Source organism: Saimiri boliviensis, chromosome 12 (genome assembly GCF_048565385.1).
Source record: "Saimiri boliviensis isolate mSaiBol1 chromosome 12, mSaiBol1.pri, whole genome shotgun sequence".
In the NCBI taxonomy this organism is placed as follows: Eukaryota; Metazoa; Chordata; class Mammalia; order Primates; family Cebidae; genus Saimiri; species Saimiri boliviensis.
The window spans coordinates 111,423,247-111,444,416 of record NC_133460.1 but is presented as its reverse complement, the minus strand read 5'-3'; the positions used below and the strand labels follow the sequence as shown (position 1 = coordinate 111,444,416).

General features: G+C 45.6%; 1 protein-coding gene across 2 annotated transcripts in view; it reads right to left on the bottom strand.

Moving 5' to 3' along the window:
* The window catches only part of DOCK1 (dedicator of cytokinesis 1), a 535,347-nt gene that overhangs the window by 78,890 nt on the left and 435,287 nt on the right, over window positions 1–21,170 (bottom strand). For both annotated transcript variants that reach the window (XM_039465108.2, XM_039465109.2), the window contains exons 32-35: window positions 20,759–20,817; window positions 12,879–13,027; window positions 1,482–1,567; window positions 1,134–1,290 (exon numbers count right to left, since the gene is read on the bottom strand). In XM_039465108.2, the coding sequence (XP_039321042.1) occupies window positions 1,134–1,290; window positions 1,482–1,567; window positions 12,879–13,027; window positions 20,759–20,817 (451 nt within the window). The remainder of the gene's footprint in view (window positions 1–1,133; window positions 1,291–1,481; window positions 1,568–12,878; window positions 13,028–20,758; window positions 20,818–21,170) is intronic.

Here is a 21,170-nt window from a genome sequence, read left to right as displayed (position 1 = left end):
TCCAGCATTCCTGCCATGGGACAGGTAAGAAAACTTCAGGGCCAGGAGTTAGCCCTTCTGTCTCTTTATAAGAGAAGCAGGGATGGGAGAAGCAGAGAGCTCTGGAGCCAGGTTGTGGGAGTCACGAGAATGCTGAGAGCCATGAGGCTGGCTGGGAACTGAGCTTGTTGTAAAGCTTCCCAAAGCTCCTCAGTGCTAATGCATTTCCTGGATTAGGGACCACAAAGACATCAGGAAAGGGGTCTCCACAGAACCCAGCCATATCGGGGCAACAGTGGGAATACAAAAGGCAGACACATGGCAGCAGCCAAAGTCACCGAGGCATCTGCTCTCCATGGTGCCCAGAACTGGTTTCCTGTGGCTGCTGTAACAAATTACCATCAACCTAAAACAACAGATATGTTTCTTCTCACAGTTCTGGAGGCTAGAATCTGAAATCAAGGTGTAATATTACATTCCCCTTGAAGGTTCTAGGAGAGGATCCTTCCTGGCCTCTTCATGCTTCTGGTGGCTCCAGGCATTCCCTGGCTTGAGGCTGCATTCCTCCAGTCTTCTGCCTCCATCTTCACAAGGTGTAGCCTCTGTTTCTGTGTCTTCTCCTCTTTTGTCTCTTATGAGGACACCTGTCATTAGAGTTAACACCTCTTCCCTCCCCGTGCAGGTAATCCAGGATAATTCCATTTGAGATACTTAATTTCGTTATATTTGCAGAGCCTCGTGTTTCCAAATAAGGTCTCATTCACAGGTTCTAAGGACTGGGAGGTGGATCTACCTTTGAGGCCACCATTCAGCCTGCTTGCTATATATGACATGTTTATAATCTCCTAATCACAAAGCCTAAGACTGTAATTAATGAGGCACTACCCTGGCTGCAAAATATGATGACCCATCATTCACAATGACAAGGAGAGCTATGTTCAAACGCCAGAGATGGGACAATTTTACAGACTTATTCAGAGTGGGTGACTTCATGATTCCTTCCCTGCAACAGATGAGGAAACAGGCAAAGGAGATGATTGTTCTGCTGTGGAAAGCTCCATGGCTGACCGTCACAGATAAAGGCTTTGGTGGTCTGGCTTCAGTTTCCGGTGTGCTGTAAAAACTTAAAAAACTGTAATTAACCTTTTACTCACCAGCACATTGACGGTGCAACTCATGCGATTTTCCTTGTTCTCATCATGCATGATGGTTCTATAATCCAAAAGTCTTTCCATCAAGCGCACAACGAGTTTTACAAAAGTTTCTCCTGTTTTGGCAAGGTATTTATGTTTCCTGCAGTGCTCCAGAAGGCTGAAAAATAATTATACACACCTTGTTAATCACACTCAGAAAAAGAAACTCAATGAAGGTGCAATTTTAAATATTTTCCATTATTAACACATTTTAATTATTTCTGGGCTACAAAGTTCATTGTAGTCTAATTATGGTCTCCCTGTCTCTGCATCTCTCAGACATAAATCCCACTGCTAATCAACACTTACATTTTATCAAATAACACTTTGTACTGTTCGTCTCCTCTGCCTCCTTCCACTTCATGATCCAGCTTGGTGATAATCTCATTTTCAAACTATAATTAAACAGAGGAAGCGTAAATAATCAGCATGGCAGGTATTTCATTTTATGACTTGAGTGTCAATAGAACATAAATCGGTAAGAGAGATCATCATAGACGGCGACCCTCTGCCTTTGAAGCCTCATTTCATTTAAGAGTTACCAACCCAGAACTCCTGGAGGTTTCTCTTGATCCCCTGCCACAGGGGGACATTTCATTCATTTCCTTTTCTGGTTAATGGAGCCTGAACATGCATGTCCTGATAGCAGGAGCAAGAACAAGGAGAAGAAAGACAAGGAAATTGTTGGGGGAAAAAAATCAAACAGCAGCATGAAAAAGTCTCAAACTTCATCTCTACACACACGTAACATCTAAAATAGCTCGTTGGTTCCTGAAACTGAACAGATGGTATTTCCCCTGCCAGTGAAGAGTTCTCGGCAATCTGAAAACATCCTGGGGGCCACTTAGCTGCTATTCCTTGGTAGATCTTAGTGAAATACCTCACTCTGGCTGAAAAACATGTTCTAAAGAGCGAGAGGAGCAATGTCCCTAAAGATAAACCAGCAGGCACCGCAAGAAGGTCCATCTCCAACCTATCCTCCATCCCCAAAGCTTCTGATTAAATTTCCTGGGAATCAGGGTGCAGAAGGGTCACCAGTACCAGCTAATTGTTTCTCAGGTGCATACTTTTAGAAAAACTCTCAATTCTGGGGAGGTGCAAATCTCTAAAATGTCTTCAAGTGTCTAATCATTAACAATGGACATGTTTTCCCCATCCTCACTGTCCAGTTTCCCATCCCTGGCAGAGTTCACAGCCACCTCAGTACTGGGACTCCAGTCAGGTGACCAGTCATGCTGCAGGGGTCCCTGAGCTTACCCATCAATTTGTGCCAGTAGCAAGGAGGGGCTGAGAGAGTGTTTGTTCTCCTAAAGACGAGACGTCCAAACTCTGAACTGAAGGAAGATGGACAAAGAAAGAATTGAAGAAAGCTGAATTCACGGTCCAGAAAGCAAGCACACCATGGGCACGTATGCAAGGGTCCTCAGGATCTCTTTAAAGCCATGTTCAATCACCTCCTTTCTCAGGCAACATTCCTCAAGACGCCCACTGTTATTAGGATCCCAATGAAAGCTAAGCTGAGTGAGAGGAAGAATTTTTCCTTGGTCATTGCTCTAGCCAACCCCAAGACCTCGAACAGTGCCTCTGATGCTCTAACGGAATGAATATTCTGTGCGCACATCAACTATTGAATACGGTTGGTCTTAGACTGGATAAAGGTGGAGAGAGCTTAATATGTCAGCAAAGGAGTGGTCCAGAGGGTTGATAAATCACAACCTTCATTCTTAGCCCAGCCCAGCCCAGTGGTGAACACAACTCATCCGGAGGGCCTGTGACAGACACTGTGGACACCAGGGACTTGGGGATCCCCCTGCAGAAGCAGCTGACTGTGGATCCTGAGAAGCAATAAGCAAGGAGTGGTAAAACCCAAGGAGGAGCCTCAAAGTGGACACAGACGCCCTGCCTGTCCTCAATCAGTACACACTGCCCAGAGCCACAGCTGTATCACACTACAGATGAAACACTGGCTTTCAGGCCTGGAGAGAAGTATTGATTCTTGCCGGACATCAAGGACTCAGCACCATCCCCAGAACATGGACCTTAGCAAATCACTCCGATTTTCTTCTTGATCTTCTCCATGGGCTCCTCCCCCAAATAAACACTTGTTTTTTATTCTGTCTGGCCTAAGAAGATCAGGGACTTTAGCAACACATACAGATGGTTCCACAGAAGAAGGAAGAATGACTTGCTTTTTTTTTTTTTCATGTGAAATCTCATATTAACGATTTTTTACTGTAAAATGACAACCTTTTGATACTAACCACTACTATCCTGGTCTTTACAGAAAAGAAGTCTGCAAAAGGCAGTTCTTTTTGGAATCAGATACAAGGGAGATCACTTGGTAGTGGCCCAAAAGTTGGCATTTCAAGGCAGTACCATCTCCCAGATGGTGTCGTGAGGCACACAGTCTCCAAAGACTAAGTGTTTGCTGAGGACTGATGCTTCAGGACAAATGATGAAGATACAAAATAAAATTCAATTGAATCAAAACATGATTCAATTTCATGTATGTTTAATGAGTACGGACAATATGAAAGGTACAGAGAATGCAGAGAACCGTGCCTTCTTCTGACATGGGCAAACACAGGCATTTAAAATCACTCGTCACTGGTCAGTTAGAAGGGATCTGAACGTGGAGTCCAGGTTACGAAAACTGCATGTTTTCTCTGCTTCCACGTAAATCTAGTTGTCACAAACACAGGCAATGAGGAAGTTACAGCTACTTAGGTATGCTGCTGATCGAATTTTGACTGATGAACTTAATGCTTTCCAAAAAGAGTAGATGAATGCTAACTGAACCACACATAGCTGATTCTAATTTTACTAACCCTAGTCCAAACTAGGTCACTTAGACAAACACCTGGCCCCCCATTCTGTTTACTAGCAAGGATTCAATACCAGAGATCCACAGCTAGCCTCTAATTCCAGGATTCTCGTTAATTTTTACAGAATGCACTTGAATTGATTCGCTAGTGTGCTGTGAACTGTTACCATAATCAGAATTAAATGATCCTGTCCCACTAAATTAGAGATAGTCCATTTGCTGATAGAGCAGCACTGGTTTTATAAAAATCATGCTGATTATCTTCCTTGTGAATGCACACTGGTGATTTGCAACAAGGTTCTCTATGGCTGGGATAAAATTAGCAAGGTTTACTGTGTGGCACAAAAGGTGGCAGAGGCTCACTCACGTGATAAGCAGAACCATTCCATTTTCTTCTCTTTTCTGAATCCCTAATATTGCTACAAAAATATCCACAGGGTGTCTAACTTAAAATACTGAACAGAGAGTCTCTAAGCATCTGATACCAGCAGCCCTCTGAGAACATGAAACAAGAGGACACTTAGGAATAGAAGGCCTTTTGGAAAGTTCTGTTAAATTGAACGTGACAGAGTCAGGGGGCTGTGCTTGAAGCGATATCGATGTCTTGTTAATTCAGTTAACTTAGAAAGGAACCACTGCTTTTGCCACTTCCTGCCACAGTTAACCATAGGCTATGGGCACCTATTCAAAAGATCGTGGAGAGAAGGATCCCAGTAGCAGCTAATCCAAAAGCCAGCTATATTTGGTTTGGAATGCCTAACTTTTGTTTTGGGTGAGATTTACTATTCTTACTCGAATGCATCTATAGTTTTACATATCTATAATGTATACAATCAGCCTGCACTTTTCAGACATACTGGACCATGCTTTATGTAACAGAAGAGATCTAGGGTTCTGTGGGAGCACAGCAGGAAGCTGGACCAGGGTGGAAACGTTTGCACAGATCACTCATCACCTTGATGGAGGGCTCCGAGGTTATCAAGAGCTGGGTGACATCTGAAATCTATGGGCATGACCTGCTAAGTACATTAGCAAAAGGGCTTATTTGACCCTTTACAAATAAACCTTAGCAGACTAAGTAACTCTTTGCCCAAAGTGCTCTAGTTTCTCCTGTATTTAAAGAAAAAAGGCTCCGAAGATACTGCAGGCAGGGGCATGGTGTTCGAATACCTCCCGGTTTCAGAGGGCACCAAGGAATCAGACTCTCCCTGCCTTCTCTCCCTTGAGACGGAACTGGGCCAATCTGATGAAACTGCCCAGCCACACCTTTCCTCCTGAGCATTTGCAGGAGGAGGTGGATGGGAGAAAGTTGCTGGGCTGTATCTGGGTGGAAAACATGGCTAAGAAGATGTCACTGGCAAGCTTCAGCAGAGAGAAGTGCGGCACCTCCCAACACCTGGGGTTCCAGGCACCCATGCTGACATCCTAGAAGTGACTGCTCCCTCCCAGTCTGTCACTCAGCCTTGAGTCCCTGTGCTCAGACACACTCATATTTTTTATAGAGCATTCCTCTTGCCTAACCACTCTGTAAACTTAATTACACACTTAATTAATCGTTGGCACTTCATCCCACATTCAAAAGCCTCCACATCCTCCTGCGTCCATCAAGCACGGGGCTTGCTGACCTTGGAGTTCTTTGAAACACTCAAGAGCCTGGAGGACCCAGAGACAGTCACTTTGAACTGCCTGGCTGGGGAGCTGCCCATCACCAGGCCATGACACCTTGCAGACACCTGAGACAGGTGCAGTGGCTCCTTATGTCCACATGACACAGATTAAGGAGTGGCTTTTGGGCTGCATGCAATTCCAGTGGACTCCGGGAACATGACCTCAAAGTGAGTCCTGTTTAATTTGGTTAAAGGGGGTTATGGAATTTTGAGAATCTCTTTGCTGGAGGGCTTTTAAGAATGGAAGTCAATATAATCACAGCTCCTGGAGTCAAGGATATTGGTTTCTGTGGCCTGTCAGACCACCTTTGGGTCTGGATTCAATGAAACAGAAGCCTCTTGGGCCACATTTCCTCTTAAGAAAAGAATTATTTTGAAATTGAAAGCAAAAATAAACCAACAAATAAAATCCCAATGAATTAAAGAATAAACAAGATAGAATTGCCACCAAACGTACTCACACTCCTGTTACAGTGGAAAATACGTTGGCCTTTCTACCGAGTGGCAGAAGCCGCCGACATTCACCCGGGCTATTCAGTTACTGGCTTCCCGTTACCGGCATGGTCGCGTGAAGAGATTATTCAAACGGGAGCTCGGCAACACTGATGACACAAAGATTACTCATGTTCTAATACTGTTACAACTAAATGGGAATTTCCAGAAGTTGTGGAGCATTTTACTGAGCCTCACAAAGATGACAGAAAATAGCTCCGTGATTGAAAACATTATTTTTGCTGGGCAGCCTTTTCCATTCCATTTTTATTAATGGTCTATGGCCCATATGGTCATTTGCTGCAATTCTCAGCTGTTAGTTCTGTATTTTCCAAAGCCATAACAAATGAAATTCTTTAAAAAGATGCCAGGAGGGAATTTAAAAGTATGCTTTTTATTATGAAGCAAAATCCGGTATGAGGGTGAGACTCAGAGTGCTGTCTGTTCGAGGGCAGGGTTCTTGGTGAGGCACGGAGAGTCAGTTTAAGGCCAGGGGAGGGGTCATCTCCTGTGACCAAGGGCAGGCTGGTCCAGGTGGATGGGATAATGGGCATGAAGACCCCAATGCCTCCCCACAGCTCCTATGCCAGCTTATCAGTCCCGAAATGTCCCCAAGTAGGATCTCTCCTTTCAAATGAATGGAGATTCCTAGAGTCCTGAGTTTAGGGGTAAATCTGCTACTGTGTATTGAGGTGGCGACAAGGCGAGGGGGTGGCCTGAACACAGTTGTGGTGGTGTCTTGAGGAGTTGGCCAGCTGTAAGGAAAGGGGGCAGAGAATGTGTCCTCAGGCACCAGCATAGGAAGCAACAGTGGGGCGGGGGTTAATTTAGGAGAATGGTGGGGCATTTGGATCATAAAAGATTCATAGAAAGTGCTGAGAGAGCCAGGATGACCACAGGCAGCTGGAGCACTCAAGAGATGAAAGAAGCAGAAGAGATAAGAAATGGGTTTTTGTTGCGGAGCTGCAGTGAGTGCCTTAGGTCAGCTTGACAGAGCTGCTCTGGGGAGGTGGGCATGAAGCTCTGCAATGGCCTCCAGATGGAAGGAAGTCCCCCATGAAGGGCTACGCTCTGGCAGGAACTTGGCTAGACAGACACCTAGGAGACAGGAGGCCACCGGATGTCCACAGTGGCCTTGAGTATGGACAGGGCAGGAAAGTGGCACCAGAGTGTCCAGCAATGTAGGGGGTGGTGGGGCTTCCCACATGTATCCCTGCCTCCCGGGACTTGGAGTATCTGTACTGCAGGCACTAGGAGGAAAAGAAACCCATCCACAGGCAGCAGCATTCTGGCTGTACACAAACAGCGAAGAGATGGTTGAGAGGCAATGGATTGCAAGAGCGTCATGTAGCGTGCAGTCACTGGAACGCCTTCCTGTCAGTGCACCAGAGCTCTGCTACGGCTGTGGGAGCAGCGTCCTCGGAGGCCAGCAGGCCTCAACAGAGGCCAGGGGAGCAGCCTACAGTGAAACATACGACTTTGAAGGTAGGAGGGATTTCTAAAAAGAATTCAAGACCACTGTGCACATCCGGGGCCTCCTATCTCACAGGCTTCTGTCTGGCCCAGCTCCTGCAGGGCACAGCCCTTCCCAGGGGACCTCCGCTGGCATCCGGGACCTTCAGCCTGGAGCCTTCTGCAGAGCTACCTCGCCACCTCCCCACGGCGAGTGCTGTCAAGCTGACCTAAGACACTTACTGCAGCCCTGGACAGAGTGTCACAGGCCACGAGGGGGACACGGCCCATGAAAGGATGACTCCAGGCCACCCCATCCCACCACCAGGAGAGCCCATGCAACACGTGGACCCTGGAGAAGCAGGATAAGGACAAGGTTGAGCCTACTCTGAGGAAAATTTGTGCTCTTTCCTGGACAAGTGGAGACAGGAAAGCAGCGGCCTCCCGGGGAGGTGTATGGGCAAGAACATTCTAACGAAATGCCCTCTGCTGCGGCTGAAGAACAAGAGATCAGAAACTCTGGGCGACGTTAGAAAAGCCAATTTGTAACACATGCTTTTAAAATTCCAGTAATGGTTCGGTGCAGTTTAATCTTGAGTAAAATAGCAGGTTTTTCTTCTGATTCCAGCAGGTCTCCTCTCGACTCCGATTGGAAGAGTGAAATACAACCTGGACATATATATTATTTCATATTTCACAAAGAGTAGTGTATTAACAGCTCCACTCAGAAAGGCACAGCATGCTTTACAAAATAAGCCACATCATGGGTTCGAAATACTAACACGTAAAAATGAAACCCCCAAATGCCTTCCCCTCACTCCGTCAGGTTTGCACATCTGCTGTAAAAGTGGAGGCAACCCAAGCCCTTGCCGACGTGACTCAGGTGAGATAACTGGGCTTGCGGCGGATGAGCTCAGCAGCAGCCAGCCATCCTAGCCTAGAAGCTCAAGGATGGAGAAGCAGGTGGGGCTAGCCCTGCACCAACCTGCCACCCACGTGCCCCACGTCACCAACAAGAAATAGGGACCATTCCTTGTGCTTCAGGAAGATCAGCTGCGAGGGACGAGCAGAACTGGAGGCAGCAAGGACTAAGGAAACGTACATAGAGCGAGTCAACAGGCAAATGCTGTGGCCCAGGACTAATACTGGACTAGTACAACTAGGGCAACGGTGATTGTGCAAAAAGGACTGATGCTGCAGGCCGGACAGAGGGAGCACTGATGAAGCTTCGCAGCCCACTGCCACGGAGGCCAGGGGAGCAGGCAAAGGCCAGGCCCATGTGACCTGCAGCCAGACAACCCAGCGACAAGGAGACCGGCAGAAAAGGGGCGATGCTGCCAGCTTGGGGCATTCCGGCTCGGAAGCTGAGGTGGGCACATGGAACAGAAGAAAATAGATCTTTTCCCAATCACAGACTAACATACAAGAGAGATTTTTTTTTTTTAAACAAATATTAGCTTTTCTGCCTTTATTTTAAAGATCTTTAAGGTGCGCTATCCTTTGTCTGCAGAGGTTCAGATGACACCACAGATAAACCAGCGACTCTGAACCGACAGGTCAGGTGGTTGACCACGCTGAGCATGACGGGGGTCCTTCTTGCAGGTGAATCTGTGTCCTCGTGCTTAGGTGCCTGTATTTACGTGGATTCAAGCAAGGCGTGCTTCATGCTAGTGAAATAGCTTGTTGTTTATGAGAGGGATCTCAGTGTGCCAACTACTTCATGGTATTACTCAAAAACAGTTTGGTTTTCTGGAAAGATGTCTCCTGACACTGGGTCAATTTTGAAGCCCCAGTGGGGAGACAGTGTTTAAAACGGAGGCACAGCTTCTGTGGCTCTCATTAACTTCAGACCATTTCCTAGCAAACCGGGGGCCCCTGCAAATTGGAGAAAATCAAGCGCTTCCTCAGAAGATTGTTGTAAGATTTTTTAAACCTACCACAAGGCAGCCATGAGACAAAAAGAGTGTGAGGGAGAAGGGGAATGGTTCAGAAACCAAACTCTTCGTCTTTATTCTAATTGCCCTTGGACCCTGAGACTGCTTAAAAAATGACAAGTGAAATAATGTTTTAAGCACTTTTGATCTTAGTTTTCTGTGCTAGTGACATTTATGTATAAAAATACACTTTTCCCCTTAGCCTCATTCTTTAATAGCAATTTTTCACAAAGTCCTTCTTTGGGCTTGATTTATATAAAATTCAAAAAGTCAGATGAATTTTCTGCTTGGAAAAAGCATTTAAATCACAATTTGTAGTTCGAAGGAGTTGGCAGTGAAACTGGGGCCATGATATAGTGCCGGTAGCAATGGAGATGGGTCAAACCTTGTGGTATTAATGTCAAACCATTTGGCAATAATGTCAAAAGTCACAAAAATATTTGAAATCAGTGATTACATTTTTGAGAATGCATACTGGGAAAACTTTCAAAATAAATTCAAACTATATGCATGAATGTGTTCACCGAACAGTTATTGATAGCAGTGAAAATCTGCAAACAACGTACATGTCCAGTTACAGGGGATGGATAAGAAAATGATAGTTAATTTTAAGGCATCACTAATATCATGGTTATTATGTTATAATATTAATTAATCTATAAAGTTCTTTGATAGATTGTCAAGCAGAAAGAACATTAATAAACATATCTAGGTATAATATTGACAATGTTGCATTAGTGCAGTCTTTGTACAAAGATTTTGCACATACAAAGAGTGATAGTGAGCCAGAGGAAAAACAATAGCTGTTCTTTTGAAAATGAATTGTCTTTACAAAAAGTAAATATAGGGAGACCTTCTGTTACCATGGAAAACAAGAGAGAGGAAGGAAAGAAGGAAGGGAGGGAGGGAGGGAGGAAGAAGGGAGGGAGGGAGGGAGGAAGAAGGGAGGGAGGGAGGGAGGGAGGAAGACGGGAGGGAGGCACTAACCCCATTCATCTCAGCCCAACTGACATTACAATGGGAAGTTAAACTGAAGCCCTCTCTACTGTCCATGGTTGGGATAATGTGAAAATAACAGTCACCAGTCACCTTATAAAAAACTGCCTAGTGGAGCAAAGTGCAAAAAACAAATAATGATCTCCTAGCCAGGTGTTAGGCTCCTCTGCACGGGGTTTCGAAGCACAGTTGTGGACGCGTGGAGGGTCAAGGAAATGACTCCAGCAGCCGGACTCTGTTCATCTCCTGTGCGCTCCTCCCAGCTTTGGGAGTAACCCCGATGAAATGGCCATGCCAAGGTTTGTATGCAGCACTGGGCCCCATGATCCTGCAGACACTGGGGACTCATCCTGCAGGCTGCCCCCTGCACTCCACCAACACCCAGAACAAGGCGAGGTTCCAGCTTTGCGGGAAGAGCAGCATTGTATGGTGCTGGGCATCATGCTAGGGCGTGTACAGGTTTGATTTTCTTTCATTCTCACAACACGCCTTTCTGGTAGATTCCATCTCATGCCAATGTTACAAGCTTGAATTGGAGGCTTAAAAAATGGCGAGTGATTTGCTCAAGACCCAGATAACCGCTGGCTAAGCCTGTGACTCTCGGTCTCCCTGACCTCTGTATCTAAACTCAGCTTCTACTCCCAGTGCGGAGACAGTTTTGGTTTCATATCCCTCTTTTCTGTTCTAGGAAACAGCAAAATCATTCTTTGTGGATACTGCCTTCATGTGATACGATGAAGATAACCAAGGAAAATCTATAAATTACTCAAAGCTCCCTTAAATGATAACCTTCAGAGATGGGTAAGGATAACATAGCCTTTAAAATTAGATCCCACTAACATCAAACTGTCTTGATTGATGAAGTTTTGATTTCCTCTCAATGTAGGAATTTTTCTCAAATTTCCAAGTAAAATGTTTACTACATTGACTTATGTGAATTGCTATCATAATTTTCAACTTTTTTTTTTTTTCTTTTTTGAGATGGAGTCTCGCTTTGCTACCCAGGCTGGAGTGCAGTGACAGGATCTCAGCTCTCTGTAACCTCTGCCTCCCAGGTTCAAGTGATTCTCTGCCTCAGCCTCCCCAGTAGCTGGGATTATAGGCACCCACAACCACACCCAGCTAATTTTTGTATTTTTAGTAGAGACAGGGTTTCGCCATGTTGGTCAGGCTGGTCTTGAATGCCTAACCTCGTGATCTACCTGCCTCAGCTTCCCAAAGTGCTGGGATTACAGGTGTGAGCCTCCATGCCTGGCCTTTTAATTTTATTTATTTAGAGACAGGGTCTGGCTCTGTGCCCCAGGCTGGAGGTCAGTGGCATGATCACAGCTCACTGCAGCCTTGACTTCCCTGACCAAAGGTGTGCACCACCATGCCTGGCTGATTTTTGTATTTTTTGCAGAAAAGGAGTTTCACCATGTTTCCCAGGCTGGTCTCGAACTCCTGAGCTCAAGTGATCTGCCTGCCTTGGCCTCTCAAAGTGCTGGTATTAAAAGCATCAGCTACCACATCTGGTCCACTATAATAATTTTTAAAGGTATCTTTCAATTCAGAGGACTCCCTAGCACTTGGGCTTCTCCCAGATCTCTTGCAAAGCATCATGGCCAAACCATGAATACACTAAGGTGAAAGTCAGAGCACGTGGACATGTATGTGTATGTGTATGTGTGTGTGTGCACATATGTGCATATATGTGGATGTACATGTGTATGTGGGTGTGTGGGGATATGCATGGGTACGTGTGGGTGTGGGTACCATCCAAGAATACACAAACACTATACTTATTTTCTTGGGATTCAGAAGGAGATTTTGTTACTTCCTGAGCATAAGTTATATAGCAGCTTGTCCTTCATAGTGTTACAGTATGTTCTGAGCACTTTATATACATTTTCTTAGAGGAATTTTCTTCAGTTCCATTGCACAGGCAAAAGACCAAGACACACATTTAAGAGAATAAAAGCAAAGATTTTAGCTTTCAAAATAACATAATTCTGCAATAAGTAGCCAATCTGAGAGAATATAATACATGATATGTGATTAAACACTCTACAAAAGCAAGCATATTCCAAGAAGTGGGAGGAAGAGACTTTTATCCAGGCTTTAATGTGTAAGTAAACCCAGATTAAAAGAAGTAAGAACCAAAAATTGAGAATAATCCTCCCAAAAGTTGACTGCAAGGTATGATAAGCTTCTTTGATAAGGAAAATCATAGGCTTTTTCCTCCCTCAAGATGCAGAAAAATGTGTGTTCCACTCTAGAACTGTCTACAAATTTGCTTCAAGGTTTTCAGGTTTGTCTCCTTCATGTCCCCAGGCCACTCACTACACATCTATGTCCTTACCATTTGGAAGCTTCGGGTCGAATGGAATTCACACTGCATCATATCAAAGAAGATGGGGATGGTGGCTTTGCGCAGTTCCGTCTCAGGAATTAATGTCATTTCTAACATTGGGCCCACCATTTCTGGAATAAACTTTATCTTGTGTTGACCTTGGAATAAAGAGATACAGTATTCAGAAAAAAATAAAAATAGAATTCTAAAATGGCGTTAAATGGATAAAACAACCCAAGCAGATCACGGTGACTTTGAGCAGCAAGATCCTGAAAACGTGCATCTATTTCTTGTCTGCAGATGATGATGTTGAACTTTCCTAGCCATTAGTGTAAGAAGTGGCCTGTATTCCACATGTTATAGGTGAAGGTATTCAAAGATTCATGCCATGTAAGCCCCCAATCATGACTTCTCCGTCAGAGAAGATAAACACTGTTTTATAAGTAGCCAATTCTATCAGACGGATGAAGGACACAGGTAGCTGATTCCCGGTTCGGAATAGAACAGGGGCTGGGAGTGGGGAGTATCAGCCTGTAACTCTGTGCCCAGTGACAGGAACAGGAGCCTACAAATGAGAGACAGCAGATGGTCTCTTGGGTCCATTTTATCTCCCGCATCTTACGAAGAGGAGTTTACCATTTCACACATCTATAAATAATGCAGAGTGATTTCCATAACATTCCAAATGACTCCAATCAAAGTAAATCAAGGCACTGGCATCTGCGTCTGAAACCCTGAAAACAGCAGTGATTCTAATTCTACCTTTTCCAGCTGTTGTTTGATAGGAAAATGCTGATTTAAAGAACTACTTTATTAATCTCATTTCACCTATCTTGTTCCAGATATGATTTTTAAAGCATTCACAAAAATGTTTCTCAAAAGTTTTTCAAATGTGACTGACAATGAATATCATCGTATTAGCTAGCATTTACAATCTGCATGACAAGCCCAGGAGAAAGGATCGTGTCACTGAATTTTCACGGTAACCTTGTGAGATGGGTGCCTTCTTAACCTGTTAAACGGACAAGGAAAGTGAGCTGTTCTGGGAGCTGTTCAGAGAAATAGAGGGGCAGGACTTGAACGTGGGTCTGAGATTATGAGGCTCAACTAAGACCCTCATTTTACAAATTCCCTCCCTGTTTGCTTATCTCAGGATCTTTGCATGGCACTCGGACCCTATCCATCTCTCTGAAAGAGAAATTGTTTGAGCTGTCCACTCCCCTATTTATCCTCTTTAATCGCAAAATGAACAGAGAGGTCAGTGATCTGCCATTTTAATGACCACTGCTGAGACATTACAATTCGAAAATAAGCCCCCAGAAAGTAGAGACTGGCTTCTTGCAAGTACTCAGTTTATGTTTTGAATTTCAAGGGTTTTTGTGGGTATTTTCTTGGTATTGTACCTTTCTGGGCCTCTGTCTCTGACTCAGAAAGATGCTAACCCAGGGTCACCATCGGGAAATTTGGTGACCGGGCAGAGCAGCTGGCAGTTGCACCTGACATGGTGGCCAGCCCCTCCCTCCTGCTGGTTGTGGGTGGGCTGCCATTGTGCCCACCCCAGCCGGCGACCCCAAACTCTGTTGGTGCGCGGCTGCTGTACTCTTGAGGACCAGGGCGAGCTCATCAAGAGCTTGAAGTGAATCAGGCAAGGTCAGAGACACGGCAGAGGGGGGAAACCACAGCAACCAGCAAGCGTTCTTCACTGCCTGGACACTGCACCTCGGGAACGAAGCTCCTGGAAGACTCACTTTTAAAAACTGGGGTGCAAACCTTAGTTAAGGTGACATGATGAAACTCAGAGGCAAGTCCCAGCAAAAAGGTGGTTTTTAAAAAAAGATGTAGAAAGTAGGCGAGGTGTCTTTCAGAAATCTTGATTTTTGTTTTCATTTCATCCCACTGTAACTAAAACCATTTCATTTCCAACATATACTGGAAGAATGCCCCAGAAATTAAATGTTTGAATAAAATATTGGCAACATTTTGTTGTTAACACCAGCAGTGTATCCCAAGTTAATCAATCTTACTAATATTTTTACACAATCAGGAAACTAAACTCTTTAGTTTTCTTTGCAACTCAGCGAATACAGATTTCTGTAAAAAGAATCATTAAACAAATGCAGCTACTATATTACCTAAGAAAATACATAATCCTCATAATTAGACTGAATTACTTTTTACTGGGTGGACAGACACATAAATTTAACTTTCAATAAGGGATTTAAATGTAATTAACACCTTATTTTTCACTTTTACTAAATAATTAATATTTTGACTAAGGCTATCACTGTGTGATTCTCATCACTTTCCCAAATGCTTGATGCTTCTGAAAGGCCTGTAACTGTTGCAAAGCATTCTCTTGAAAATGCTATTATATTCCATCTCTCAGGTGACACTTCCCTTGTGTTATGCTTAAAAAATGTCAGAGCCAATGTTTCAGAAAACAGATGATGGTGACAGCAAGTTGTTCATCAACCACAATTTCCGTGTCATAAAGTTCTGTCTGTCACCTTCGGGTTTTATTGCTCCAAGCTGGAAAAAACATACAAAGCGGTAACAAGTGGTGGTCGACGCAGGGACTGAGAAAAAAAGCTACTAAAATGACAGTCTCCTCACCTTTGACTATTACAGAAGGGTACTATTATTACAGAAGACACACTGGCCTGGAGCTGCCACCAGGTTCTGAGGACAGTGACATCCCTGGGGACTGACTCTTGACAAACCAGTGGTCCCCAAGGTGAGCAGGACTGGGTGGGGATGTTCTCTGGTAGACACCTTTTTTTTTTTTTTTTGACATTTGCATTATGGATTTCTCTTGGAGCATATCTTGCTCAAATTTCACAACGAACTCGGATTTGGAATCAGTGAGGACCAAGGTGACACCTGCAGTGTAGACTTAAAGAAAAAGAGGATGCAGCCGGGCGCAGTGGCTCACGCCTAAAATCCCAGCACTTTGGGAGGCCGAGGTGGGCAGATCACAAGGTCAAGAGATTGCGGTCAACTGACCAACATAATGAAATCCCATCCCTACTAAAAATATAAAAATTAGCCAGGCGTGGTGGCGTGTGCCTGTAGTCCCAGCTACTTGGGAGGCTGAGGCAGGAGAACTGCTTGAACCTGGGAGGCGGAGGTTGCAGTTAGCCGAGATCACGCCATTGCACTCCAGCCTGGGTGACAGAGCGAGACTCCGTCTCAAAAAAAAGAAAAAGAAAAAGAAAAAGAGGACATGCTTTTTGAGACAAAGGAAGGTGATGAGAACATTTGAGCTCCAGTCCCTGCTGGTCTCATCGCCCGCCTAGAATCTGTTCTAGCTACAGAGCACGGAGCTGTTTTCCCTGGGAGCAGCATCTTCTTTTCTCACCAAGCCAGGGCCTCCCCAGTCAGTAGCCTCCCTGTGGGTGTTTAGATTACCTCTTTGCAATCACTGCTGTTCGAAAATCCGGGACATTAAGCATAGACTTATCCCAGGAAAATCTCTGTATACACAAGGGCAGGCAGAGCGAAAAGCTCCACCACCCAGCTAAACCCGTTAGGCCACATGGTATATAGGTTTTCATGAAAAGCACACAGTTTTCCCAGTCACCAAAAAACACCCATGAAGGGAATCCCTGCATGAAAAATATCCCAAACCCAACCCGCAAGAGCGGATAAAGATCTTGCTCCAAGCACATTCGTTCTGGCTGGCTCGGGTCTAGTGCTCGCTCCCGTGTGCTGGATGTAATAAACAAAATGTAAATCGAGGCGGTACAGGCGAGGAGATCCGGTGCTCCGGGGGCTGCCGCACAGACTGTGCTTTGATAAATAACTCAGGAGCTGGGTAAATAAGCACATTTTCTCCCCTTTTTTCTTTTGAGAGAGAATCTGCTTTTGATTTTCCCTTTCAGACTCAAAATATGACAGGTTTGGGAGGGAAAGAACCGCATCACTCTGTCCCATGGGGCAGTACTGTGTTTGCCCTTGCATTAAATTGAGCAAAACAGACCCCAGATCCTTGCTCAGAGGCTGGGCATGGAAGAGGCAAGAGCTGAGATGCTCCTCTAAACGGGCCACGTGTATTACTGGAAAGACTCAAGGAGGAGACTCGTGGAGCATTCAGCTGGAGGTCTGCTCAAGTGACAGTTTATTAATTGTAAGCTGATAAATAGATCTGATTTCTATTTCTGTTTTCTAGGCAGAGTCGGTACTATCATCCTGCCAATATGTTCTGAAACCTGCACCCATTTAAAAAAAAGTAAAAAAAAAAAAACAACCCCAAAACAAAAAAGATGTAGAAAGAAGGTTGTGTACATCCTGGGAAACTGAGAGGTGCTGTCATAAACCTGGAATGTGACCGTGACGGTCTCAGGAAAGACACTTAGGTCCCTGGGATCGTGGCAGGAAGGAGCTGGGCTCCTGAGACGACCCCGTGGGGCTATCCTTAACCACCCTGAGGGGCTGCGTGGGGAGGATCCTGTGGGCTGCAGGTGCTTTTACGATCATCTCCCTCACTTTGAAAAATAACTTACTTATTTTACCGGTAAGGAACCCAGCTCTGGCGGCTGACTGTTATTTCTTGTTTCCAAGTCCCTGACCCAAAATGCCCAAGGTCATGGCTTACTTTCGACCTCTCGGTTGCTTCCCAGACCAGAGTCAATGTTCTGGTCTAAAAAGCTGCAAAATGCACATCTCATGCATTAAACACTATATTCAAATCAGCCACTGACAGGAAGGAAGGGGAAATTTGCTCTCTTCACTGCAACCTTTTCCAAATCAAAAGTCTCCTGTCGTTGACTTGGCCTATCTGGAGCCAAGACGTTATCTTGATAGCGTCAAGTGAACCAAGTGTTTTGCGTCAGACCAAAGTGTATCCTCGGAAGGCCGGGCCTGTCCAAGGACTTGGAGGGGGCACCCGGAGAAACTCGCCCTTTTTGAGGCCGCCTTTCCTTCCTGCATTATCATGGCACATGGCACAAATTGAAATGGAGCCACTGTCAATGATGATCAATATCAGGGACTACGGAGGTGACATTAAATATATTAAAAAAAAAACAAAACAAAACCAAAAACAACCCCAAACCAGAACACTAGAAAGGCCGGAGCACCCATCAGGCAGGGTGACCTCTGGCCAGCTGTGGTTCGAGCTGAGTTTTGGAGGTTCCCTTGGTACCAGGTGATGATGCTGCCATATGGAGAGTTGGGGAGGATCCTGGGGGTGCTCGGGGGCCAGAGAGAGTGGAGTGGTGGCCGCAGCTGTGTATGGGGAGAAGGAAGCATTTCAGTATGTAATGACTCATCAGAGCCTCCGCTAGGGTGGTGTCTGTAGTTATCGTAAATGATGTGAAATGTTATCGAACCATTCCAGAATGAGAATCTTCATTTGAAAGCCTATGTGCAAGTGACCTCTTGGGGAAAATAGACAACTTACCATCTACACTTTAGAGTTAAAGTGGAATGACACAGAAGAGGGTGGACTCACTCTTTTAGGTGGGGCTGGGGTAAAAAGATGGCCTCAGAGACAGCCTGCGTCCAGAGGAGAGGTCTGGGGTCTTCCCTGAGAGCCTGACTGTGGCAGGTAGAGCTCGTATCACCTCCTTCATGAACACTGCCTATAAAAACCCTGGACAGGGCTGGGCGCAGTGGGTCACGCCTGTAATCGCAGCACTTTGGGAGGCGGAGGTGGGCAAATCACCTGAGGTGGGGAGTTTGATACCAGCCTAAAGAACATGGAGAAACCCGTTTTCCACTAAAAAAATCAGCCAGGTGTAGTGGCGCATGCCTGTAATCCCAGCTACTTGGGAGGCTGAAGCAGGAGAATCACTTGAACCTGGGATGCGGAGGTTGTGAAGAGCCAGGATAGTGCCATTGCACTCCAGCCTGGGCAACAAGAGCGCAACTCCATCTTCAAAAGTAAAATAATAAAAATAATAAAAATTTAAAAAGGCCCTGGACACCCTGAGTTCCAACAGAGAACAGCCTCCCTCCAAGCCACTGCTGTGAATGCCCTCTGCCCTCTCCTGCCTCTCTAATGGGACTACACTGGGTCCCTGCCTGGCGTGGGTCCTGCCGTCTGGCCTGCCAGAGCAAATGACACACGCATCCGTCAGAGCATGATTTTAACAAAGAACACAGAGAGATCAGTTAGAATGAATCACGGATGGTCCTCCTCCCAGTTCTAAAAGCCTTAGCACTTTATTACTGAGCTCATCGTATATATATGTCATAGCATTATTAAGTTTTGGGATTGGAAGGCTCTTGAAAAATTCAGTCCGCTTTATCTAACAGCCCAGAAAAACCGGGCCATGTGACTTAGGCCACACGGGGAGGCAGGAGTCGGAGAGGCTGAAAACCTCAAGGTGGATCTTATCATCTCTCCTGAATTTGAGCCCAGAGCCCCTACCTTCCTCTCTGGGATGGCAGGAAGGCCAAGGAGAGGATGGTGCCCTGTAGGTACCATGTTGCAGAGGTCAGCAGGCCATTTGACAGCTGAGAACCAGTACTCAGATTCTAGACACGTGAGCTACTCCGGCAAAGTCACATACAGAGAATTAGCAGAAGAGTTTCCTCAAGGGGCCCTCCACTGACTTCAGGACTGACACCCAGAAAGGATGCCATGGTACAGGTGCTCTGTGCACTGGGTGGGCACAGGCAGACAGGGCCACTCTCACCCGCTTTCCATCCCCACCCGGGAGCATCTGCTGTGGCTTTCCATTCCTGAGAACCTAACTGGGCCTCATGTCAAACTAAAGAATGGCAAGACAGATGCAAAAGCAAACGGAGAGCTAGAAATGAACGTGGACCGCTGGGCTCTGTGTGTTTCTTGCCGTGCCCTCCAGCCACTGCAGGGAGTCCCAGCTGCTCAGAAAGTAAGCAGGTCGGGGTGCAGCTAAGCTGTCCCAACACTGAAGCAACAAGTGAAACCCTAATGCAACGCGGCTAAAAGAGTGATGCGGACAGACCCCTGCCTCCTTCTAGCAGAGGAAAGATTCTCTGGGGCAGAGAGGAAAGTGGAAGGTCTCTCACAACAAGCCAGTGCAGGCTTCTTGTGTCTGTCTGAAGGAATGAAGCAGAGGCCTAGAGATCCTGAGGCAGAAAAGCAGCTGAAGCCTTGCTCAGGACTGAGGCAAGGCCACACCCCATGGCCTAGGATACCTCAGCACAAAGCAAGCCTGAGGGCTGAGGGCAGGAGCCAGAGAGCTTCATCTCAATGAGGAGTGAGGTTGGATTCCTAGAGGGCACTCTAAAGATGCCGGGAGGATACGAAATTATTGTCCGTCACTGATTTCTTGAAGGGGCTTATCTAAAAGAATGACATGTCACATGGGCTCAAATTTTAACAGAGAATTTCTTGTTATTGTTCATGATAAAAGTAGTTGGAAAAACTTAATCACTTAATTTACAAATAAAATTACATGAATTTCATACACACACACAGACCCTTCACTGCTTTGACTGCAAGAGCTGTTAAGCTGCCATCACCTGGTGGCAGCATACCTAAATACAGGATCTGGTTTTGAGGAGGTGAATTAACCCTTTAGAAGGCAGCGTCTGTAAAACTGAATATGGTAAGTGATGGCAAATGTTACAGCAGGATGAGCTTTCTGTTTGACCAGAAGGAACTGAGGCAACTGAGGGAGGGAGGCAATGCCAGGGAGGGAGGAGCTCCAAGCCACGTGTTGACCCAAGGGCGCTCTGCGGATTTTTCTTTTTGCCCCACCCGTCAGATTTTCTTTCCACGCCTTTGGTCTTCTATCTCTTAATTCCTGAAAACAGTTACTACAAAGAATAGCAACTGCTCTCTGAGGAACGGAAGCCACTAAGATCTTAAGACATCCCCACACTGATGAAAAGGGCCAATGTCATGACCCAGCAGGGATACAAGATATTCACTGTGCCCCCACATCCAAGCTACTCACCGAGGTTGTACCACATGTCTCTGATTTCAAAGCCAATCTGTCTCCTCATATCTCCGTACCTGGAAATCAGGGAAAGGAAAAACGCTGAATCACTCCAGAGAGCATTTGAAAATCAGACTGGAATTATTTTTAAGTGCAATTAAAGCCTTCTAGCACTGAGACAAATAAAGAGAGTGTCAAAGCTTCAACTTCTTTTGCCACCAAAAGCAATCAAAGGAGGAGGAATCTAGCTGAGGGAAATCTCACTTTCTCATCACCGAGGATTATACAATATCTTCCCCCTGTGGGAACCTGGAGGAAGCTGTGGAGAGTCATGAAAGCATTTCCGTTTCTTCAATCTCTTGGCTCCCGGGCCCCAGGGGGAGTTTGGGTCCATGAATGTTGTTAGCGTCTAGGCACTACAGATACCAAG